At 41.4% G+C, this 26,130-nt stretch overlaps 1 protein-coding gene and 1 long non-coding RNA gene across 14 annotated transcripts in view; one reads left to right on the top strand and one right to left on the bottom strand.

Annotated features, from left to right (window-relative positions):
• Positions 1 to 1,319: 1,319 nt before the first annotated feature.
• Positions 1,320 to 26,130, bottom strand: part of SPATA18 (spermatogenesis associated 18) — a 25,673-nt gene continuing 862 nt past the window's right edge. Inside the window, exons 2-13 of one of the 13 annotated variants that reach the window (XR_014515830.1) lie at positions 23,486 to 23,591; positions 23,258 to 23,358; positions 22,166 to 22,284; positions 19,854 to 19,949; positions 17,016 to 17,150; positions 15,560 to 15,797; positions 14,165 to 14,323; positions 13,189 to 13,364; positions 11,245 to 11,368; positions 6,368 to 6,413; positions 4,178 to 5,413; positions 1,320 to 4,028 (exon numbers count right to left, since the gene is read on the bottom strand). Coding sequence is in view for 8 of the 13 variants with exons in the window: in XM_083460008.1 (XP_083316134.1) it covers positions 6,327 to 6,413; positions 9,455 to 9,553; positions 11,245 to 11,368; positions 13,189 to 13,364; positions 14,165 to 14,323; positions 15,560 to 15,797; positions 17,016 to 17,150; positions 19,854 to 19,949; positions 22,166 to 22,284; positions 23,258 to 23,358; positions 23,486 to 23,591 (1,440 nt within the window). In the remaining 5 variants the exon portion in view is untranslated. Of the gene's footprint in view, positions 5,414 to 6,289; positions 6,414 to 9,454; positions 9,554 to 11,244; positions 11,369 to 13,188; positions 13,365 to 14,164; positions 14,324 to 15,559; positions 15,798 to 17,015; positions 17,151 to 19,853; positions 19,950 to 22,165; positions 22,285 to 23,257; positions 23,359 to 23,485; positions 23,592 to 25,596; positions 25,743 to 26,130 lie in introns of those variants that run through there. The other 12 variants (XR_014515831.1, XM_083460010.1, XM_083460014.1 and 9 more) reach the window with 12 other exon arrangements.
• Positions 25,892 to 26,130, top strand: part of LOC310686470 — a 4,643-nt gene continuing 4,404 nt past the window's right edge. Inside the window, exon 1 of the long non-coding RNA XR_014515951.1 lies at positions 25,892 to 26,045. This is a non-coding gene — a long non-coding RNA (uncharacterized lncRNA). The remainder of the gene's footprint in view (positions 26,046 to 26,130) is intronic.

The following is a 26,130-nucleotide window of genomic DNA, read 5'->3' as shown; positions in this document are numbered from 1 at the left end:
GAAAAGCAGCAACATTTCCCATAACTTTGCATTTTTCACAATTTATGAAATGATCTGACGGTTCCAAAGCTGTGCCACTTTTTCAAATGTTCCACTTGTGGGATAACCAGCCTCATGTAACCAATACGCTTAAGTTTAATTAACGCATGAAGGGGTTAAGACCATAGAGTAAGCAGTCCTGCCAGCCTTAATTAGGTCACTCCTGCTCACCTTGGAAGAAAGCTAATGAAGCCTATTGTTCACCTTCAGTGTGCCTGAGAAGCTCAGCATGTAAAGAGGTCTGAGCTGCTTGCTCAAAGCTCAGACCCCATGGCTCTAACAAGCCTTTCTTATACTCCTGAACCAATAATTCCCAAACTTCCACCACTGTAACAAAGCCAAGTTTTACTGTTGTGTTTTCTGACTGATGTATGGAAAAGCACATAAATCTGAGATTTGGAGAGTTTGTAAATCCATTTTTAACTTACCAAAAGTGGTCTTTTCCTACGCTGGGAGAAGAGGGGAGTTTTGGAACTCACAAGGTCATCTTTTTAAATCTCTGCTGGGATTCTCACCAAAGAGCACTTGTCCCAAACCTGGACCTTGGCATCCAGGAATTCTCCTTTTATACCTATTTTTTTCTTACCACCAACACTACTTCCATTTGAAAACACTGCAAAGCCTTACCCATTAGTGGCCAATCCTGAGCTAATTTTCCTTTATTTCACTGCGGTTAGAACAGTATCTGTGTGTGGCATGGGACTGCAGCCACTTAAACCTCTGACATTTATGACTTTTATCTAAAAACGTTTTACTAGCCTCTGACATTTTGGGAGCTGAACATGGGTACATATTGGCTGGAAAGTTCATTTTATTGATGTGTTAAACAAGAGTGCCATCTAGTGGGAAATGTTATTTCTCCCCCCCCCTTTCTCCCAATTAATTTTTATTAGCTTTCCTAATTTTAAACAAAGTAACAACAAATTAATACAGATGTAACACAAATTTAAAAATTGACTTTCTGCCCCTCTTCAAAATGCTTCTATTCCCTCCCTCCTTCACTGCTTACAGTAAAATACCTTTTCTTAATTTCTAATACTTCCCCATCAATTCCTATTTCCATCAGCTCTGCATGTTCAATTCCTGTTTAGACACCCACTTGACTATTTCCCCAATTAACCAAACAGAATTAATTTTCCTTTATCAATCCGTGTAACTCACAATTTTAAATCATATTTCCTCCAATACAACTCAATCTTCAACAAATGATGCATTCTCAAAAGTCAAGTACATGTCCATTCATCCCTAACTGTTCATAATTTATTTCAGTATTGTCCCACTACATATTTGAAAACTTTTATTGCAGTATCGTTTGATTATAAAACATTGTACAGGCACCTTATCCACACGATAGTTCATGAAATGTAAACATACAGCATCAGCACTGTATTCAAATGATGTATGGTAAGATATTTGCTACAAAATATTGGTTTTCCAGTGTACTTCATATATGAACACAAATTAAGAAAAAAATTATGCAGTTAAACAGCAATTCAAAATATATGACATATAAAAAGATCACCAAAAAATGCAAATAGACAAACAAGATTATTTCTGACTTTACAGCAATGTGGTTCTGAAAGATATTGAAAAGTCTTCTAAAATATTACTGATGTGATGGCATCTTCAGATCAGTAGATCCAAAAAATGGATGTCTATTATTAAGTGTATGTATAATTTCCCTAACAGTTGGGAAACTACACTGCCAGACTGAGAGTTGGTGACTTGCCCATGGTCACCCAAAGATCTTCATGGCTGAAGTGCTCTCTTGCAGTTCCAGGTTTTTAAAAATACAGGCATGATCTCTGGGTTGACACTTAGCCATTTTACTACAGTGGTACCTTGGTTCTGAAATGCCTTGGTTCTCAAACACTTTGGTTCTCAAACTCCAAAAACCCAGAAGTGTTCCAGTTTTCGAACGTTTTCTGTAAGCTGAACATCTGATGTGGCTGTCACCTATTGTTTCCAGGGCACCTGCACCAATTAGAAGCTGTGCCTTGGTTTTTGAACATTTCAGAAGTCAAATGGACTTCCGGAACTGATTAAGTTTGGCGCTTTTGTTTTCGCTATTTATTTTGTGTTTTTGTTTTTGAGGCTTTTTCAATTAATGTGTGTTTGTGGAATCCAGTTCAGCTAGAATACTGTCTTATTTATTTTATAATACAGTACATTGATTATTGCTTTCATTTTATGGATCAATGGTCTGGTCAGATAGTAAAATTCATGTTAAATTGCTGTTTTAGGGGTTGCTTTTAAAAGTCTGGAACGGATTAATTCGTTTTGCATTACTTTCTATGGGAAAGTGCGCCTTGGTTTTGGAACACTTTGGTTTTGGAACGGACTTCCAGAAGGATTAAGTTTGAGAACCAAGGTACCACTGTACATGGTTATACATGACCCCATCATTCATTTCAAATCTAGATCTCTGACAAGGACACTCCATACATTAGTACCACAGAGATCTGGGAGCCACTTTCCTATGGCTTCTTTCCATGCTTCTTTGGTAACATCCTAATAAGGAGCTGTGCTCAGGGAGAGCAATATTCACATGCAAATGTTGCCTGCTCCAAACTGCTTGGTGAAGTTTGCATGGGAAGGAAGCTCATTCACCACAGGTTGCCTACCAAAAAGCACAATGGAGTGAATAAGGGGACCTAACGTCATACTCCTTATTGTGGGAATGGCCACAAAACAGAGCATATTCAGATCAGTGCTGAACATTGATTTTATGCATTTGTATGGAGAATCTCTACATAATTGGTGGGGTATCGGCCACCTGGAAGGAACCAGGAATGTAAAATCTGAATGTGTCCTCATTTAATCCAGGAGAAGTGAAAAATTGCTTCAGATACACACCCACACTAGTTTTGAAAGCTCTAATGTACTGCGTCTATTTAATCTTTCATTTTTTATATACCTTTCCACAACAAATCACACACAAAATCATTGGTATGCATGAGGAGCAAATTTACATCACTTGCATTCTCCATAAGCTTGGGCGGAGCATACATCTGCTCTGAGTGTAGCTCAATGTAACAGCATTATCACCGATCACAAATAACACTGTACTGGAAAATCACACAGCATTAGCAATGCTTATCATATTCATTTCCACTGCCTAATGATTATTTTAGTAAACATTATGAACCTGTGTCAGGTACAATGCCTTACTAACACCTGGAACAGAATTTTGATCGGATGTCTTGGTATAATGTTTGGAATACCATCCTTCATGTATATGCTATTGAATTGTTTGTTAGAGTTCCTTTAATCTAATCACTTGGATATGTGATGAAAGATAGTATATTCTCTTTACAGAGCTCAGATAGAAACATAATAAAAATTCACACTGCTATGCATTGGCCTTGGTATGTAGATGAGCTTCAATTCATACCAAAGTCAAGTTCAGGTAGAATGGGAAACAGTGTTTTTTGCTACATGAAAAAACTGACAAATCTTGGGTCTGCATGCTTCCCCCCTGCTCCCCCTTTTATATGCTACAGGAGAAGGCAGGAAGTTTCCGCTTCCAGTGTTAAACAAACCACAGTTCCCTGACACATTCAAATTCAGAAACTGTGGCTTGCTTAGCCATGATTAGTGAGAACAGGACACTATGAAATCACCATTTGAGATCCTGGCTTGTTCTTACACCATACACTTCCCATTATCCCTGACCACTGGTCCTGTTAGCTAGGGATGATGGGAGTTGTAGTCCCAAAACAGCTGGAGGGCCGAGTTTGGGGATGCCTGCTTTAACTAAACCACAGTTCTCCACATTCAGGTGTAGAACAATGGTGAGCTTAAAGCTAGGAGTGGGAGCTTTTGATTGCCTCCTTATGGTAATGAAACAGGTCTGAACCAATCCAGTATCCTTTATAAAGTGGGGTTTTTTTGGGGGGGGTTAGCTCCCCCAGGTTTTCTAATTTAAGTGTCAAAAATATGTGAATAAGCAAACAAGTGCTTCAAAACACATATCAGGCATAGGCAAACTCAGCCCTCCAGAGGTTTTGGGACTACAACTCCCATCATCCCTGGCTAACAGGACCAGTGGTCAGGGATGATGGGAACTGTAGTCTCAAAACATGTCGAGGGCCAAGTTTGCCTATGCCTGACATATATCATACAACATGATTGCAACTCTCTATTAAATTTATCTTGGTGTAAAAATTTCAATGTTTACATTGCCATAATCAAGGGCGAGTGCTTCTTACACTTAGACTGGTTGCCAGCTCATTTCTTCAATGAGCTTTATTGGATGGAGAGCTTCAAAGGTCTGCCCAGGTCATGTAAAGCAGTGGTGGAATTTCAGTTGGTCTACATGACCATCACTTATTTGAAGCAGGCAATGGGGGATTTGCAACATTGCTGTAAACTTTGCACTACTCAGCAAAATTACAAAGTACATTAAACTGGGAAGGCCTACACTCCCTATGGAAACCAGAGGACTAAATAATTTTATTTCCAGAGGGCAAAATAATTTCAGTGAAGAAAACCATGCAAAACTCATTTTGTTTTGTAGTAACAAAAGGAAATTCCACAATTTTGCTCAAGCACCATGTCCGGGATCAGAAATGAGAGACTGGTCTCATTAGAATAATGTTCTGACCCATGCAGACCTTAGCTACAGTTATTGTGTTCCACTTGGGGTATAGAAGAGAAAAACACTCAATCTCTTGGAAGAAAAACACTGTTATCAGCACCAAATGTTACAACTGGACAACAGAGCAGCCAGAATATAATCTTCAAAATGCAAATGTTATTTTTTCTGTAATTTCAAAATCAAACACTTTAACCAGATTTTATGCTTTTATGACTGTGCTTTGTCCCAACAGCTTTTATTGGCATGACCCAGCATGTCTACATCCCATTGATTTTTCTGGGACTTTAATGACCTTAACTTCACATCAGCTGAGCCCTAAATAAGCACCAGGTACTGTATCTCAAGTGTATCTCAATGTATCATAGTACTGAATACTTAACACTCTTGTTAAGTGTATCATTGTGAGATAAAGATGATCTTGGCACTGCACTCCTTGTGACAGTAACTATTTCCCTGAAAGCGTTGCTAGAAGAATGGTGTAAACAAGTTTTAAACATCAAACAATATTTTTAAAACGCCTATGCAAGTTTTAATCAGATTTGTTGCATCCATTCCCTTCAAAAATGGGTTACAAAAAAACCAACACAAAAAACAAAACCACCCATACTAATAATCACCAGTCCCCATTCACTCCCCTTTTGGAGTGATTCAAAGCTGCTGTTCACATTATTTTAAGTGAGGTTTGAGGTACTCTCGGAACTGGAAGCGGCACCACAGAAGCAGATTGATCCAGATGTACAGAATCAAAAAATCATATCCAGTTAACCTAAATTCCTATTGGAGAAAAATACATATTTCAGTATGTAACTTTTTTGGGGGGGTAAACTTCTGCAATCGAAGGACTTCAAGATAGGACTGTATCGGCAATCCAGACATTCTTTGTGTAAGTTGATCCAATAACACTCTCTCTTTGAGGGTGGCAGCTTGGCCAACAGGGCAAGCATGTCCACTCCAGAAATCCAGATGCGCACACAAAAAGCCCTGCAGGCCTAGAGCGATTAGCAGCAAACAGATTGTGTTGGGAGAGCCTTGTATCTGCTGGATTAAAAGCTCCCTTGCTTCCCCAACACAGCTATGGAATGTGATTGGACCCCAAGCATACATATTTCCCTCTCCCTCCACCCCATTGGTGTCAATCTGGCAGACAACAGTAAAGAAAAACTGTTTCGGGGTGGAGAAATTTACCCAACCCTAGCAGGCCTATGAATGTGGATTGGCTCCTCTCTACACCTATGTACACATGGTGTGTGCATGAACACAAGCACTTTGGGTTAATCTGTGATCAGTCAAAGGGCTAGCAGCAGTAGTAATGGCAATGGAAATGGCTTTTATCCTAGAGGTTGAGCCAATTATATTAAGTATGATATTAAGTGTTGTTTAGTTCTGTGTTTAGATCTGTGCTGGATTGCGGCTTTGAGAGATTAGTCTCCAGAAAGGCAAGTCTAAAAGACACCACCAGAGATTTTGTATAATTACAACAAATACGAAGAAGGTGTCATGGTTTGGGACAATTTGGATGAAATGTGAATTATATAAACAAAGACCAGAAGTCTGTCTACAACATCAACAAAAAAATGAAAATCCCATAAATGAAGACCAATGTGTTCGTTTTTTATATATATGTATATATGTAAAAGAACACCCTGCAGATTGTTACATTATCTCTTTACTTGATTGCTCAAGCATTTCAAAGCCATGATCGTCTAAGTTCTGCACAGGCCCACTTACTTGGGCTTCCGCTCCTTAATGGGGAAGAGCTGCGGCTTCGGGATCGCTAAAAGACACACAAAACAGGAAAAATTAACATAGTCTGATTCCTCCCAACTCATTCTAAAAAGGCATTATGTTGTAGAAGCTAAATACAGCTATTACCACTGGGGAACTTAGACTCTTCTTACACTGCAGTGTGGGTCCTTCCCACATTTGAAGGGTAATCTGGGACCTGTTTGGTCACATTGAAGGAGGAGAAAATCTCTATACATACTGCAGTTCTTTCCCAGAGCAACATTACTCGGGTAAAAGAAGAGTGTGCTTTGAAAAATCTGGACCGGATGAGGGATTGTGAGCAGCAGCTTCAAAGATGGCATGGAGGCCATTTTTGAATTGGGCAAGACTCAAAAATGGCCTCCACTTACTTAAAATTTTGTGCAATTCTCCTTCACTTTATGATACGTGTAACAACCAATATTCCCCTTATATGGTCCCTTATTTTGGCTCACAGGCCAAAAACTAGAATGGTGCTCCTGCACATGAAGCAGCCTTCAGGCATGGGTCTCACAAGGGAAACCTGAACGGTAAGTAAACATGCTAGTTTTTCCTGCTGTCCTTGCCTCCCCACAAAAGGAGACAAAAGGGGTGGGGAAGAGAGGCTTAGCTGTGCTCACTTTCATGCCAAGCCTGCCATGGAAAAAGTGAAGGGAGGAACACAGATTAAATAAATGACAACTCATATATAGTAAGAGAAATGACCAGATTAACATTACTTAAAATGAGAGGTAATCCAATTTACAAATTAAGGAGAACAAGAAATCGGCTTGAATCCTGCTGAACTGGTTTGTTTTTGGGTTCCGTGCTAATGTGGCTTTATTACTTAAGAAGATGGGATATCTACAAGGTCCACAAACCTATATATAACTCATTTGCTCCTCCCTTTACTGAAGCAGGAAAACAACCCAGGAAGATAAGCATAACTTCCTGTTATGTATAGATTAGGAACTATGGATAATGCCTTCCAAACAAACCAGGATATGAAGCCATGATTTAAAGAAGATGGCATGTGAATCCTGGATTGTTTGGAAGTCAATAACCATAGATCCCAGTTCACACATAAGAAAAAATGATGGCTAATTGCAGCTTCCCAGTTAATTCCCCCACTTGTGGGAACAAAGGGTTAAAGAGGTTGTGGGCGGGTGCACAGAGATTGTACATATTCTGGTTTATTAAACCAGGATATGACTGGTTAAACCAGGCCATAGATTAACGTTGCTGAAGAATATCCATTTTTTATTCCCTCACATTGTGCCTTCATCGCCACAGACAAGTACATTCAGCCTGTTAATAGCGGTGATTGAGTCACAAGGATTTAGCAATGCGCTATTTATACATACTGTATACTGTTAAAATTTAATTCAGAGAGTACTGAGAAGCTTCTGAAGGAATAGAGGGCTCCCTATTTCATATGTGCATATAGTATGCACAACATCAATGGTAAATTACAGAATGGCAAATCCATTAACCTAAACAGCCATGAGGTCGAAACACATGCTGTGAACACACCCAGTGTTTTAATTCATGGATTAATTCACGAATGCTGATCTTTTACTTATTTATTTTCTTACTTTTCTTACCCGCCCTTCACTAGATGGTGCCAGAACAAGTTACAAGAATATTACAACACAATAATAAAATCAGTTAAAACAATTTGCAACTAGAAGAATAGGGTGGGTCCTAAAAATCTCTCTCTCACGGGCCAAAAACCACAGCACATATCTTCAGCATATGACAAAAGCTATACAATGATGGTTTCAGATGACCTTCTGTGGGGAGAGAATTCCACAGCATAGGGGCTGCCACAGAGAATGCCCTCACCCACCTGAACCTTTGAGGGCAGAACTACCAAAAGGACCCCCTCTTCCAAACTAACACCTGAGAGGATCTGTAGGAAAGGGGTGGCCTTTCAGATATTTTAGTCTTAAGTCACTAATGAGAGGAGCTTGAATTGGGCCTGGAAACAAACAGGTAACTATTGCAGCTCTGTTAAAACATCTAGTCTGGAGGTCACCAGAGCATGGAGTACAGTGACCAATTAATCTGTATCCAAAAGCTAGTGAACCAGCCATAACTGGAAATAAGCACTCCTAACCACTGAGGACACCTGTGCAATGTTGAATCCAGTAGCAACCCCAAGCTATGTTATCTGCTTCTTCCAGAAGAGTGAAACCCTGCCTGGAACAAGAAATCTCCCCATCCCTTGGACCTAAGAACTCAGAACTTTCTTATCGGGATTCAGTTTCATTTCATTGGCTCACATCCAGCCCATGCAAGCATTCCAGGACCAGTCTAGCAACTGAACCACATTTCCTGATTACAGGTGGAATGGAGAGACAGAGCTGGGCATCACTCACATATTGAGGAAACCTCACTCACGATGTCAACCCCCATCTGTTTCAAACAGATGTTAAATGATGTGGGGAGCAAGATGGAACCCCACAGGGCTACTCCCATGGCACAAAAAAATGGGCCTCCATAATTATTTTATGGAAACAGCCCCCAAAAGAAGGTGTGGGACCACTGTAATACAGTACCTCCCACAAACCACACCTCCCAGAGGTGCTGCAAAGGATACTGGTCCAATGATATCAAAAGCCATAGAAAGATAATGGAGAACATAAAGGCCTGTACTCCCCTCTCTCTTTCCAGACACATGTCATCAGCCAGAATAAACAAGGCAGATTTGGTACTACGACCATGCTTGAAATTGGACTGAAACTGGTCTAGTTTCCTCCAAATATACCCGAAACTGAGTCACCACCTAGTCCAAAAAGATATTCTCATGCATCCACAGACAGATGTTAAGGGATAGGCTTGTGCCCATCCTGTATAGATTGGTAAACACATCTGTCTATACTCCCCTCCTTCACAAGTAAATCTCCAAGCTTTTACCATGCTGAACCTGCCCTCATCATTCAATGCTCAAATTACAAAGGGGCATAAGCGCCCCCCCTCAGCCCCCTTTCCTTTTTGCAATACCTCTCATTTACCACTGGCTTTGTTTTTATCTTGGATTATTACGCTGATCAGGCTATTCTACTTTACCAAATGTCGGGAGTGGCCTGCACTAGGAGAGAGGGGCCTCAAGCTACAGCTGCGGCTGCGGCTTCGGCTGCGGCTTCTGCTTCTACCCCTTTGAGACCACTGAAACAAAATATAGAATATGAGAAAAGGTATATTAAGCAAGCAGCAGTCACTGTGGTTACATTATGTGAGAGGAAGGCTGCTCTCCGAAAGAATAGGCTGGATTCGCATGACTCTAACGTGCTTCCCAGTTAAAGCCTCATGTGCGGGCAGAGGGCCTTCTCAGTAGTGGCACCCACCCTGTGGAATGTCCTCCCATCAGATGTCAAGGAAATAAACAACTATCTGACTTTTAGAAGACATCTGAAGGAAGCCCTGTTTAGGGAAGTTTTTAATGTTTGGTGCTTTATTGTATTTTTAATATTTTGTTGGGAGCCGCCCAGAGAGGCTGGGGAAACCCAGCCAGATGGGCGTGGTATAAATAAATTATATTCTTGGGAGTTGTCCCATACACAAGCCCCTTTGGAATCTCAGCTCCTCCTGGAAACGCCACTGGAACTACAGGTTGTGCAAAGCAGTATAACAGCCTACATTGGTGGAAGGGACTACTTCTTGATAACTGCTCCAAGCATATTCTCAGCTCAGTCATGAAAGGGACTGACTAATAAGAAACCTATCAATGTCAGTGTCATAATCTAAAGCACTGTTGGTGTAATTCACAACGTGCTGGGTTGATGGGTGCTGGGAGTTCAATTAACAGCTGGAGGGCCATAGGTTGCCCATATGTTAATGGGTAAGGTTCACGGTTCTTGTATTAACTTACAAGTTGCAGGATATCTTAGAGACTACCTTATACCCCAGCCCAATCACTCAGATCTTTGAGGGAGGCTCTGCTGATGGTCCTCCACAGCTTAGATGCACGGCTTGTAACTACTAGAAACAATGTGCTTGGTGTAGAGGCGCCAAGCCTGTGGAACTCTATCCCAACTGACATTAATCAGGCTCCCTCCTTGCTTTCTGTGGATGTTTTTTATGTACACAACTAGAAATGCAAATATAGTCATACCTTGGATCCTGAACGCCTTGGTACTCGGGTGTTTTGGCTCCTGAACGCTGCAAACCCAGAAGTGAGTGTTCCAGTTTGCGAACATTCTTTGGAACCTGAACGTCCAACGGGGCTTCCGATAGGCTGCAGGAGCTTCCTGCAGCCAATCAGAAGCCGTGCTTTGGTTTCCGAATGATTTGAAAGTCGGATGGACTTCCGGAACGGATTCTGTTCGACTTCCAAGGTACGACTGTAACTAGGTGGTATATAAATGCCTCAAATGCCTTAAATAAATAAAGAAGTCTCCAACATAAATCAGCCAAACTCGGTGGCTGAACAGAAACAGAAACAGATCTCTGCTCATGGATTCGCCCTTCTGTCCACCACACAGAAGGGTGTTGCATAGGGGCAAGAATACTACTCATGGGAAGGAGCTGGTGCTCCAGAATACCAGCCAGTTTGTGAATTGCTTCATTCAGACATTTCTGGGATGGAATCTATGACCTGGACCCAAACTTTGCTTCTGTAAAGAAAGCAAAGCTATGTTCACAGAGCAGGGCTTTTTCAGCCTCCCTCTCCCCTCTACAGAGCCCTGTGCCTTGCCCCAAATCTACTCCTGGAAGCCTCTGGGAATGGCTTGGGATATGTCGCAGGGACCTGTAGATGAAAGAGGAGTTGGCAGTAATCACCACCTCATTACTGGGAAGCAACTTAGGATCCAAGTCTATCAGTTTAAATCTTAACCAGAGTAATGAAGAATACTTACCACAGCGCCTCTTCTTGTGACTGCCTCTCCTTTCACCAGGACAGTATCTTCTTCCATAAGAGCAGGCCATACATGATAGGCCACCAAGGGAGCTGTAAATTCAGAGTCGTAGCTGCGACGATATCTGGTGAGGTGCAAAGAGGTTTAGCTTACAACAGAGTTAGCAGTCCACATGCTCCTCTCGCAGTTACTTTATTCCATCTTCTTTCAAGTAATTCAGAACATGGAGCTATCCCAATTAACTTTTTTAAAAATCAGGTGAATACACAATAAAACAAAAATAATAACACCCCCTCCCACAAAAACATTTAAAAGGCCATAAAATGTTACATCAGCCGAAGGCCTGGTTATAGAGAAATGTTTTTTGCCTGGTACCTAAGGATATGTAATTTTATTATTATTACTATTTATTGAATTTATATACGGTACTAGCCTATACCTGGAGGTCTCTGAGAGGTTCACAGAAAAGAGCTGACATTCCACAAACAGGGAGCCACTGCCGAAAAGGCCTGTCCCATTCTCATGTTGCCACCTTCCAGACCTCTTGCAGAGGAGACCCATGAAGAAGGGCCTCAGATGATGATCTCAGGGTCTGGGCCAGTTTGTATGGAGAGAGGCAGTCCTTGAGGCATTGTGGTCCTGAGCAGCAATGTACGTACACAATGTGGCACAGGCCACTTCTGATCACATGTGTACAAAGTGACTAACAATAGAATGCACCTTGCCAAGTTTCTAATTACTTATTATAACTACAGTCATACCTTGGAACTCAAACAGAATCCATTCCTGAAGTCCGTTCGACTTCCAAAACGTTCGGAAACCACAGAGCAGCTTCTCATTGGCTGCAGGAAGCTCCTGCAGCCAATCGGAAGCCCCGCTGGACATTCGACTTCCAAAAATAGTTCAAAAACTGGAACACTCACTTCCAGGTTTGCAACGTTCAGGAGCCAAAATGTTCGGGAACTAAGCTGTTTGCCTTCCAAGGTATGACTTTATTAAATAACATTCACAATAACCAGGCAAAAGGCCTTCTTGGTAGTGGTGCCCTCCCTGTGGATCGCCTTCCCTTCAGATGTCAAGGAGATAAAGAGCTTCACAACTTTTAGAAGACACCTGAAGGCAGCCCTGTCGTGGGAAGTTTTTAATGTCTGATGTTCTACTATGTTTTTATATATGCTGTAAGCCGCCCAGAGTGGCTAGGGAAACCCAACCAGATGGGTGGGATGTAAATAATAAAGTTATTATTTGTTTATTTATTTATTTTTATTATTTTTATTTTTATTATTATTATTATTATTATTATTATTATTATTATTATTATTATTATTATTAAAATTAGCTCTAATTCAGCATGTGCAAACAGAATTGACATATGATTGGAGGCAGTAAGCTTTGAATATGCTTTTGGAAACCACAAGAGGGGAGAGGTTGTTCCTGTGCTCAAATCCTGTTTGAGGGTTTTCCTTTGTTTGTTTGTTTGTTCCGTAAGAGCTTTTCTTTTTTATATATATATATAATTTTTAAACAATAATTGTCCTACATTCCACAAAATTTCACATCTTATACAACCTTTTGGACTTCCATCAGCACCTCTGATGATCTCCCATTTTTATGATTTCTTCTGCATTTCTTACATTCATATTGCCTTTAATTATCTTAACTAACACCTTCCTTTTCATCCAATAGTGCAATAATTCAAATTATTCCCCTTACAAAACTTCCTGCAACCCTACAAATCTAATCTGATCATCACAATTACTTTTCAAAATGTTTGGGGGTTTCCCATAGGGATCTGGCTGCCACTGTGAGAACAGGATGTGCAAGTCGATGGGCCACTGGGCTGATCCAGCAGGCTCTTCTTCTATCCTTATACACTGCCATGACTTTGGCACACTTTATTTTCCCCACTGGAAACACAAGACCGCATACTTTCATTCCACTCACTTGTACTCGCTGAAAAGTTCTCCATCTGTACCAAAAGAAATGTCAAGCGGAGGATCCAAAGTCTGCATTGAAAAGGCGACGCGACACAACTCGCGTATTAAGCCGCTGATCATGATAAAATCGGTTTCCGGTGGGAAGGAAATTTTTGGGTTGATATTCATTGCACGAATGACCTCCTGAAAGGAAAGGGACAGAAACGGTTCATTTTCTAGAAAATGCACAGAACTGAACTGACGGAAATTTTTGTAAGCGAGAGAGAATACAATTAATGTATCCAAAGTGTCAATTGCCCTACTCATGCAAGTTGTCATATGTACATGGTGTTCACTGGTGGTTTCTTGGGAGCAGGGGGGCAGGAAGGTATCATCTACACATTTCTCAAGTTTCATTAAGCTAAGCAGAGCAATTGGTAGGATATAATGTTTTGAATGAATGAATGAATCAAATTTGCATCAGTCATTGGCCATAGCAATAAAACAACAATACGATATACAAAGAACAGAAATAAAAAGTCAATTATATAAAATACATTTTAGGGTTTTGAATCAAAAGTCAAATAGTGGATCTTATACTGATTGCCCCAGCTAAAAACCTTGCAACCTTTGCTATCATCTGCTCATCTTGATCTGCCAAGAGAAAGGACACTGTGGCAGTGGCTGGGTGACCCAGAATGGACAATAAAAGAGAAGTGATAACCTCATTCCTAGAGTCTTTATAAAGAGTGCAAGCCATAAGGACATGCGCCACCGATTTGGTACTGCCATCTCCACAGGGACATAAGCGTTTTTCGTGTGGAATCTGTTGGAATAGTCCCTCAAGTACAGCTGAGGCCAATACATTCAATCTTGCGAGAGTAAAAGTGTGTCTATATTTTAGAATTGCTAGGTTATGCAGATAGGGTGCCAGAGAGTCGAAATGGGAAGGTGGAAAATAGTCATATAATGGGCAAAGGGATAGAATGTTCTCACAGACTTACACAGACGCTGGCTTGAACATCATACAGATCCTCCTGGCGAACAATGTAGTCCATGACCATGTCTTCAAGCGATTCAGGCCCTGAGTAACTTAGGGACAGGGTCTTTCGGACACGCATTTTGAACTGCCTGAAGGCCAACTTTGCGGCACGGAAAGACTCCTGCAAATGATAAAATAGTTAGTTACATCTAAAAGCCCAAGAAAACAGAGGCCATTTGCCGCACCCGCAAATAAGCCGCACCTTTAAAATTGAAGGGGGTTCAAAAAGGAAAAAAGACAATACCCGGGCTGTTTCCTGGGGGGGTGGGGGGAGCCGCTCTGCTTTGCTGGTGGTGTAAGGTTGCGAATATAAGCCACACTTTAACTTTTCACGGTTGGAATTTGAAAAAAAAGTGAGGCTTATATTCGGGCCAATGCAGTAAATTTTCTGAATCCTAACTTCACAGGGAGAGTAAGTGCTCCTCAATGCGATAATTCATCTTATAAAGTAACCCTGCTCCAGCTCCAGCGCTTGCATCTGGACATCCAATAATAGCCCTTGAGTCCTTGCAACACAAAGTTATGCCACCATATCCTTCCATGATGGCAACTTATCACTTCTGCTCCAGGGGTCTTAAAAAAAAATAAATCTATAGCAAAACTAACAAAGTATTCTACCACTTCAAAGAAGAAAGAAAGAAAACCGAACATGGTCAGGTAAGGAGATGAAATATATAAAAAAGATGAAAGGAATTTGTACAAAAGAGGCAATTCAGCAATATTCCAAGACAAGGCATAAGCAGCAGATCAAAAACTCCTAAAATCAAAAACAGCACCAGACAAAATCATATTTGGATGGAATTTGCTATCCATGTGTCTATTGGGTTCTTAAATAAATTACAAAAAAAAAAACAACCCACAGACAGCCACAAAGTGAGTTGGGTCTGCTTCCCCTCTGAGAACCCAGAGTTGGTTGGGTTCTCTGATATGGCTATAAAGAAAGCTTTTTAAAACCAGTTTGTAAGAGTGTAGGTGCAAGCATTCTACCAGCCTTGAGCTACAATTCCACTCTGTTTTATTTTCAAATGTGATCCCATTCAGTCCTAAGCTCCTCTATACCAGTACAAGTTTTTAAAATGAGACTGCTTGCCATATTACAGGTTTACAATAACTTTCCATTTCAGCAGTGAGACCAGGCGCCAGAAACTCCAGCAATGAAAGAGAAGCTAATGAACTGACAGTGCAACCCTGTATATGTCTGCTCGGACTGCAGCGAGTTAAACAGAGCTCACTCCCAGGTATGTTTAGGATTGCCAACTGATTGTTGTCGACTCCAGCTGATGTAAGAATAAGGTTTGTCTATTGCTGGGTTATGTGAGTGAGTGATTCTGAAAAGAAATATTGTTACACTTCCTACCACAACTGCAGTATAGATTATTCTCTGAACCATCTCCAGATCGTCGACATAACTTCTCAGGAGGCTTTGAGCATCCAAGCGCTCCTGAGCATAAATGTCACTGAAGCGTTCCACAAGGCGAGCATGTCGGGAGGCGTTTGTAAGTCTCGCTCGTCCAGGTGAGGAACTTCTCTTGGGAAGCGGACTAGGTGATCTGCTTCGGATAGATCTCGGGGAAGGAGATCGGCTTAGTGCAAGTCTGTAACAAAATTTAAAAATCGCATTAATGGAAGATCTTTATCCTTACAAATGTATGTTCTAGACCAGTGGTTTTCAACCTGTGGGTCCCCAGATGTTGTTGGACTACAACTCCCATCATCCCTGAGCTCTGGCCTTGCTAGCTAGGGTTGATGGGAGTTGTAGTTCAACAACATCTGGGGACCCACAGGTTGAGAAAGGCTGTTCTAGACCAAGGGTAAGGAACCCGTGGGCCTCTCCCATCAGCCCCAGAAAGCATGGCCTATGGTCAGGAATAATGGAAGTTGTAAAGGTAAAGGGTAAAGGGACCCCTGACCATTAGGTCCAGTCGTGACCGACTCTGGGGTTGCGGCGCTCATCTTGCTTTATTGGCTAAGGGAGCCTGCATACAGCTTCCGGGTCATGTGGCCAGCATGACTAAGCCGCTTCTGGCAAACCAGAGCAGCGCACGGAAACACCGTTTACCTTCCCGCCGGAGTGGTACCTATTTATCTACTTGCACTTTGATGTGCTTTCAAACTGCTAGGTTGGCAGGAGCTGGGACTGAGCAACGGGAGCTCACCACATTGTGGGGATTCGAACCGCCGACCTTCTGATCAGCAAGTCCTAGGCTCTGTGGTTTAACCCACAGCGCCACCCGCGTCCCTAATGGAAGTTGTAGCCCAGCAATAACTAGAGGGCCATGGGTTCTCCATCTCTGGTTTAGACTATTATCTCAAGAAGCAGAATTTAAAGAAAGAGAACTTTCAAAACCAGTTTATTCATTAAAGATGATTGTTGTTACGCCTGGAGAGAGACCTGTATTTTTCTTTGCTTACATTACTCTATAAAGCATTCTGCAAACTGATGCTATCATCATGAAATAATGAGTTACAATGTCTGAAATGTCTGAGCTACAATTTTTTTCAGTCTCAACAATAGAGTTGAGATATCTAAAGTCCCACTTAGATAACTTGAAGCGTAGCATCTCTGGAGCCAAACCATAACAGGACGACAGACAACAAAGCAGTTCACATAATGCAGCTTATCCCCTTCCTTCTCTCCCCAAGGGGCCCATGTCTTACCCAAATCTGCTCTGGAGGGCTGGGGGAAACCCCAAAAACAGATTTAGAAGGCGCACAGAAGGTGCATGAGGAGAGGGAGGGAAGTTCATCTCCTTGTGCAAATAGTACTACTCTGTTGGTTTTAGTGTCTACTTAAATCAGATGAAAACCCTTACCTGTTTTGGAGAAGAGATTTTTGAGCACCAAGAATGGCAATCTCATCCTTCAGTGTTTGAAGCTGCTGCTCATAATCACTCATCCGGTCCAGATTTTTCAAAGCACACTCTTCTTTTACCCGAGAAGCCTTTAACCTTTAGCACACACACACACAATAATTCTGATCAAAAGAGGTGTTTCTACAGCAATCAATATCCAGCTTTTAAACTATGATAGGTAATCTATTTGAAAGTGCTTCTAAAACCATGAAGAATTTCAGAGTGATCACTATACAGCAAGGGGAATGCAAAATGAAGTCTGTCGTATGTACATTTTAGATATAAACCAACCATTTTTGCCCACCAAAAGCAACGCGAAATTTCTCAAATCTCTTTTCAAGTTGTAATGCCACAAAAATAGGTTTAGGTATGTAATTATGCAGTATAGTTGCTTAGGGTATATATGTTACAAGCCAAGAACCTCCTCATCCTGCCTCCTTCTGCTTCTCAATCTCTCTTTGGGGTTGGATACCAGAGACCATGGCATCCTTCTGGACCAGCTCTGGGTGATGGGTATTTAGGGCACTGTTTTACAATGGTTCCATTCCTACCTAGAAGGTCATACTCAGATAGTAGCACTGGAAGACTGTTTCAGCTCCATGATCTTTGTGCTGTGGTGTCTCACAAGGAATAACCTTGCCCTCAATGCTGTTTAACACCTATGGGAAGCCACTCTATGCACTAATTCTAAGGCAAAGTGTCATCAACATGCCGATGACACACAGCTCTACTTCTCCATAACATGAGTCAGGGGAGGCTGTGCACAAGCGGGACTGTTGTCTGGGTGCAGCGGGGGGACTGGGTGATCACCAATAATCTGAGCTTGTGTGATCTTATTTTATGATATTGTATTTTTAACTTTTTATGGCAATATATTTATGAAGGGCAGGCTTTAAAAAAATAAAGTAAATAAATAATCCTTTAGCAAGAGACAGCTTTCAAACACACACACACACACACACACACAAATATCAAAACACAAAGTTACACATTTTGTGTAGTCAGTGTATGGCAAAAACATGTGCTGCATATGTACAAATGTAATACATTTATATCACATGATCTATCATCATTCAATTACAGTGGTACCTCCGGTTACATACACTTCAGGTTACAGACTCTGCTAACCCAGAAATAGTGCTTCAGGTTAAGAACTTTGCTTCAGGATAAGAACAGAAATTGTGCTCCGGCGGCGCGGCGGCAGCAGGAGGCCCCCATTAACTAAAGTGGTGCTTCAGGTTAAGAACAGTTTCAGGTTGAGTACAGACCTCCGGAACGAATTAAGTACTTGACCCAAGGTACCACTGTATTCTACACTTGATGTCTCCCATGTAAAGGGGGAAACCAACTCTGAAGACTGATATTAGAGAACAGGCAACATTTTCAACAAGTTATAATTATAGAAAAACAGGCTCACCTAAATCACAAGAACAGTGTCGTGTGTTTGTCAGGAAGAATCTAGCGACATAGCTTAGATAAGCTAATTTAAGATCATCAATGAAAGTAACTTGAACAGACTTTCATTTGGATTTGAGGAGTAACAAGACCCAAACCATTCACAGTACACAAGGCATGACTAATTGATTTTCTACGCACATTGGCGCCACAACCAAAGAGTCATGCATCTGACCTCAAACTGCCTCAGATTTCTTAGATGGGGACATTCATGCTTCAGGAAGAACAGAAACAAAATGCATCATAGGCTTGAGTTTTCTCTACACAGATTACTGCAAATATAAAAGATGTGCCTAAGCTGCAATTTGCCAGGCAAAGATATGCTGAAAGCCAGAGGAAACTATGTATAAATGCTTGATGTGCTTAAAGACCGTGGGGGCACATCTACACCACCCATGAAATAGTTTAAGAAGAATTCAGAGAATTGCAGATTTGTACTGAGAAGTTATGACCGATATTCAATGGGAAAAACTATGGCAGCTCAACAAATTGAAAGTTGCAGTGTCAACATATATTGTTAACCACACGTGGCTAACCTGTGGCCCTCCAAATGTTGTTGTAAGTCCCATAATCCCTGACAACTGGCCAAGAAGGCCAGGGCTGATGGAAGTTGGGGTCCAGTGATTTCCAGAGGGCAACAAGTTAGCCCCCTTACTGTAAACCAACTAAAAATAGCCAGCCACACATGATTATATTTTGCTCACATTATAACCAAAGCTCTTCTTTTCAGAGATTGGTACTGGGAGGAAGATTCATCAGCATTTGCCTAAAGCAATCTCAGTTCTTCAGCTGTTTTTGGACTACAATTCCCACCACCCCTTACCACTGGTCCTGCTAGCTAGGGATGATGTCCAAAAGCAGCTGGAGACCCAAGTTTGGGAAACCCCTGGCCTAGAGCAACAGAAAATGGGGCAGTGGGAATCAACATGACACAATGGCTGTGTTTGTACATCCCACTAAACCATGATTTAGCACAACATGCACAAGTCGCAACAAGCCTGAACAAGCCCTGGGCTCTCATGGTCTTTCTCCTGCACAGCCAGGAGGAAGAATTTGGAAGCCTTTCCCCCCACTCTTTCAGTTTCCATTGAATTTGGCTTATTACTTCATCCAAACGCAGCTTTGCTGTTTTTTGCTAACTACAGTAAGTTTCAAAACAAGCCAGCTTCAAATCTTGGGTTACAAAGCCGGCTTGTTTAAATAAACTGTGGCTTATTCCTTCTTCAGATGCAACAACAAGCCACGTTCATTTCACAGCACTGTGATGTTACAAATGTAACCAATGTGACCAACCACACAAAGATAATCCAAAACCAACTTTGCCAGCCACCGTGTTTTCCTTACTCTGCTTTTAGCTGAACAATTTCATCCTCTGCTGCCAAAAGAGTGGTGGCGGATTTGGCCTTTGTGTCTTCAAGAGCCACCTGGGCTTCTGCTAAACTGCAAGAGAAATCAACACCCAGAGATACGCCTTTAATACAAATGGCACAAATTCTGCTAACACATTCAACGAAACAAGAAATAAAATCTTAGAAGGGTATTTGCATTTGGAAAAACAAGTACACTGCAGAGCCAGTCCTTCAACACAAAAGCACATCAGCTATAATAACTGCAGCATTAAACATCAACAAACACCAATTCCAAACTCAGGGCAATTTTTTATGCCTAGTACCCTATTTCAAAGTTCAAAATATATACAAGCATTTATGAATGGCATAGACAGATGGGGCAGCCAAACATAAACTGCGAAAGCCAAATCCTTTAGAGGCCTACTTACACGAATTTTGCTTACAAAAGCCAGTATTTGTACACCTGCTGCAAGCATGTATTTCAGGTCACTTCTCTCAAAAAACAGCATTTGAACCTGTCTTACGCCATTGGCCCATTGACTCCAGGAGCAATCTTCCCCAGGTTTGATCCCTGAGATCCTTTAACTGGAGATGGCTGGAAAGTGAACATTTGACCATCTATACAGTACAAAGCATAGGCTCTGGATTCATCCTAGGATATGAATTGATCGTTAAATCTTCTCACAGATTGGCAAACACCATCTAACAACACTGCTTATTCATTCTGCTGTCCACACACAAAAACAATCATATACACACTCCCTCCTCAAATCCCAATTCAATAGATTATCTCTGTATCAATTCCTCATGTCTTCTTTCATACACAGGCTGTACAGAGAAAGGGAACCAATTCTTTCACACAGCCATGATAAACCTTTGTTGTTGTTTTGTGTGTGATGAGTGCTTTTTCCCAGGGGGATGCATACTCCTAAACATTTTCTGAATCTAAGTTTGACCTCATGGAGGGGCAGTATTTCAATATGAGTAGGAAAACGAGAGTACCCCTAAACATTTTTTAAAGAAAAAAAGCACCGTGCATGATTATTAGAACAAAGGGGAAAGGACAGAGATACAACAAAGGTTGTTGAAGTAATTGATCTGAACATGTCACACTATCAAGAAACAGATTACACATCTAAAAGCAACTGCAATTTCACTCCCTATATTGAAGTTCATTCTGAATGTGTGTCAATAGATTAAACTGAAAAGCTGTCTATATAGATGAACTTTCAGAAACTGACTGGCTGCAACAGTGAAAATAAGCTTTAGGGGACTCATTTCCAGTGTTGTGAAAGAAGCGAATTCCATTCAGCTTTTAAAAAAGAATGCTATAAACGTATAACAGATATATTGTGTTATTCACCTGAGATTAGCTAAAATGTCACTGAAGAGCACATTACTGGTATATTATGAAGTAAAAGACTTGGTCGTATGTCTTTTGATCTAAGGCATGCTCACACAATACTATTCAAGCTCTTGAGTCAACATTATAGCTTGTAACTGGAAGTACAAAAAATAAAGAAGTACCCTTTCCTCTGGGAAACTTCTGCGCCAAAAACAGGAACCTGTCCACGTAGCACCAACTGATCCTGGACCCAGAAACAACCTTCTGAGCTGCATTGACAGAAGGGGACTGGACTGGTTGAATTACCCTATAAATGTGAACTGTTGGGGGGTCCAGTATGCTTTATAAGTTCATGTGGTCCACCCACATAAGCAGTTTACAGGCATGCTTCTATTCTACATCTGTGGAATCCTCACAGCCATTACAGTGGTACCTCAGAAGTCGAACAGAATCCGTTCCGGAAGTCCATTCAACTTCCAAAATGTTTGGAAACCAAGGCGTGACTTCTGATTGGCTGCAGGAAGCTCCTGCAGCCAATCGGAAGCCACAGAAGCTCCATCAGATGTTCGGGTTTCAAAGAACGTTCGCAAACCGGAACGCTCACTTCTGGGTTTGCGGTATTCGGGAGCCAAAACATTCAAGTCGCAAGGCGTTCGCGAACCAAGGTACTACTGTACTTAGATAAAGATGCAATTAACAAAGTCCAGTTAGGAAAAGGTGGGTTGGAAATGCCATTGTGGATATTATATTATTATTATTATTATTATTATTATTATTATTATTATTATTATTATTAGCAGCAGCAGCAGCAGCAGCAGCAGCAGCAGCAGCAACTTTTCACCACTATGTGGTGGCTTAAAAGGCTTTCACTACAGCCACAAAACTGCAATTCTACTTATCCTTATAGTTCGACACCTTAGTGCACGAAAAATGTATGAATGGAAAATAGTTAATTGTCCTACTCTTGTTGTACAAAACTGAGCTGTAAACGAGTGCTGCTCAGCTCTTTCTCCAGCTGATGTATTTCCTGGTCCCGGGTGCAGGCCAATTCCTTCATCCATCTGTCTTTTTCACGTGATTCCTACAGTGAAGTAGAAATACAGTGTGTAAAAGCTAGAAATGAATGTATGTCTGGGGGCAGGCAGGGAGTTCTGTTAATGTTTCAGAAATATTGTGATATATCTTCCATATATCTTAAACTGATTTTAAATAAAGTCCTTGCATTTTATTCAGTAAAAGGAAACACAAGCCTCGGGAGAAATTAACTTCTATCAACAATGTCTGTTATGCAGCAAAGTCTACTTGAATGTGGAGACAAGCCCCTCACCAATAAGAAATTTCACCTCCGAAGCATGCCTGATCTCCACCCCCATCGTTCAGTCCGGACACTGAGGTCCAGCTCCAAGTGCCTTCTGGTGGTTCCTTCACTGCGAGAAGTAAAGTTGCAGCGAAGCAGGCAGAGGGCCTTCTCAGTAGTGGCACCTGCCCTGTGGAATGCCCTCCCATCAGATGTCAAGGAAATCAACAACTACTTGACTTTTACAAGACATCTGAAGGCAGCCCTGTTTAGGGAAGTTTTTAATGTTTCATGTTTTATCACTTTTTTATTCGGTTGGGAGCCACCCAGAGTGGCTGGGGAAACGCAGCCAGATGAGTGGGGTATAAATATTATTAGGCTAATATTTCCATTATACAAAAATATAAAACAGCCACAGTTCTCAACTATGGAAGACTTCCACAAAGCAGCTATAGATTAGAAAAGTAACAAGAATGCATTACAGGAAAGTCACCTTCCACCTTCCTATGGGTGCATATCTGCATCCAATCTATTGTAACACAACGTCTTATCTGCCTTGAATGTGGCGTTTATCACAATAAATCTGGATATACAGTATATCTCTAAAACATAATCCTTCATTTGAAGCATGAACATCAACTCAGCCCCTCTTCTCAAGGGAAAGAAAGAGATAAGCGCAAGACTGGAATCAAAGCCTTTCTATCTTATGGTTTACCCATTCTAGAAAAAAAGGGGGGAAATTACAAGTTTATTGTACCTGCAAGTGAGAAGAGCTTCCACAAGTGTGGCTAGAAAAACAAGTGCCCAGCCAGGGCAACAGACGAGACTTTATTGTATCCACACCGGCATAATGTCCACCTGGGTCAATGAGCGAAAGAGAAAGGAAGGGCAATAAATATTGATAAATATCTGGGCGCAAGCTAACCATCACCTGTAATAAATATATGCACATAAACCATACATGCAGAGCTTGGAACAACCTCACCTTCTTGGCTTGTTTTATTCAGGATTGTGAAGAGCTGCCCCTGAATCATGGAGTTCAGTTCCATGATTTCACAGCATCGGGTCAGATTCTGATCACATGAGTTAATCTGAAAATTAGAATTACTTTGGTTACTCCAATTCTGCCAATATATTGCACCTTCATTATTCCTTCTACCAACGGAACTCAGTTCAATAAAAGCTATAATGCATCGCATTCCCTGTGATCAACAAGATAATAATATTGCATACTAACCAATAGATCAGAGGCCAAAATGTCATGGAATATTAAATCCCACAGCAGAAAGTAAAGAGCTTACATATGCATTTCAATTAGAACAAAGAAGTAACCTCCAGAATGTATCATATTTGTGGCCACAGTCTATCACTGGAATCCTAAGAGTAATTCCCAGCAAGCTGTAATATTCTTTGCTTTATTCCTTGCTTTACTAAGGAAAAGATATGGGGCATATCTACAATACCAGCTGAACAGCATTACCCTGGGAACTGTAATTCCATGATATAGAGATCTCCAACCACAGAATCAAGAAAAAAACTAGTGACACACGGCTTGTACTGCTAAAATGGAATTCGAAGTCATCTCTGACTCTGTACACAGATGGGTTGTCGCTCCCCACCATAGCTGTCAACTTTCCCCTTTTCTTGCGAGGAATCCTATTCGGAATAAGGGAATTTCCCTTTAAAAAAGGGAAAGGTTGACAGCTATGCTCCCCACCACAACCCCAGTATTTCTACGTACTATTCCTGTTTGATTGTCAATCACAGTGAAGATCACATTCGGTTTAGATCTGGATGTGGCACTCAGGACAGCACAGAAACCTTTTTCTGTAACAGAGAATTCTTAGCACCTTTGCTATGTGCCTACAGATCTATACTAACATGCTTTACCCCTGCAAATGTCCATGCCTAACGTGGACATTCATGCTCACTTTACTTCTAGTGTGACTTCTCTCAAGAATAAAATCAAGTTCAGAGCTGTCTTGTTGCAGCCAATATTTTTTTTTTGAAAGAAACTCTAAACACACTTCTGTCCAGACAAATCATGGGATGGTTTTTGACTCCTTTACTGAACTACCACGTCTTGCATGAGAACTCAAGGAATAATAGCATTAGCCACCACAGCTCAGGGGTTACGGTTTGAAGTGACCACAGTGGAAGGGGGAAAAACTGGTCTGAATGTACACTTACTTAATATGCCACACAGATCCTTAGCAGAGGAAGCTGTTCATAGTTTAAACCTTATTTTATATGCTTACATTTAATTTTTCTAATTCCTGTGTAGTACAATAGAAAAAGTCCTACTGCCAGGCATGTTTGTGTTTTGGTTGAAAATATTACCAGGTGCAGCATTTTGCATTGATAGATAGCTTTTGGAAAGCATGTGATCGATACAATCTTATGCCAGCCTTTATTCACACACACATGCTAGTTCCTTCATGACTTATGGCATCAGGTGATAATCTGCATATGTAAACAGACCGCCATGGGTACACCACCAGAAACAGAACTGAAATATCACATCATATAGCACAATGCTTTTTCCCCTTGAACCAGTTCACATATTCTGCTGTCTGCCATCCATGGTAATCAGGTGGCATAAACGCACAGGCAAACCATCCCAGAAACTCCTGTTAGATCCAACACATATAAAGTCAAGCACTGTGCTGGACACATCATGCGTCCAAAAGCCACAACTCTGGAACAGAGTTGGACACAGAAGTTGGAGGAGAAAGAGCCAGTAGAGGAATGTAGGCTGGAAGGTGCTGGTAATAATCATTGGTTTCTACTGGTGAGAAAGCAGGGAAATGCTCCATGGTGATGTAAATTGAAGTTACAGGGAGAACCAGTACTGGGCTGCTGTTTTTGGCAACGGCTGCATGTGGACCACTATCATTTTAGTTCCAGCCTTTGCCTGGAAAGATCAGGGTTCAAATCTCAGCTATTAAATCCACTGGGTGACCGTGGGAAGTTGCTGTTCCTCAGTTTGACCTATCTCACAGGGTTGCTGTCAGGATAAAATGGGAATCGCCATTTACGCTGGCCTGAGCTGCTTGGAGGTAATAGGAGGATTAAAAATTAAATGTAGAGAAGTACCGTAGTTCCAATCTTAAAACAAACAGTTAAGGGTGTTAAATGTGTAAAGGAAAAATAACGTGTTCGGGCGAGGGGGAGCTGTGATTAAGTGTAACCGAATCAAAAGACTCAATCACAGCTCAGCAAAGGAGGAGGAGGAGGGAAAGAGACTTGAGCAATCCCTCGCTGCAAATCATTGCTGTTCTTACTACGTTTCCCGGGTAGAGTATCGTGGCGTTCTATAACCATGGCAACCACAACAGTGTCTGCTTGGCGCTGAAAACCGGCGTCCTTAGTTACTACTTTCCCGGGAAATGGCTGGAGGTTTCCAACACACCACCAGCTCTGCCCTAGTCTCCCGCCATAAAGAGACCTCTCCGCGCAACAAGCTCAAACTCACAAAGCTGCGTTTGGTTGCAATGCTAATCGTCTCCATCTTTCCTAAAGATGTTCGTATCAATGTAGTTAAGGTTAGTGTCTGAAACGACCTCGCCGTTTCCTGCAGTTTCCACCTCGCCAGCTCCGGTTTTAGCAAGGGCGGGAAGATGAGTTAAT

Source organism: Podarcis liolepis (assembly GCF_965112155.1).
Source record: "Podarcis liolepis genome assembly, chromosome: 9".
Classification (NCBI taxonomy): Eukaryota; Metazoa; Chordata; class Lepidosauria; order Squamata; family Lacertidae; genus Podarcis; species Podarcis liolepis.
The sequence above is the reverse complement of the archived record's forward strand: the minus strand, read 5'-3'. Positions and strand labels throughout refer to the sequence as shown.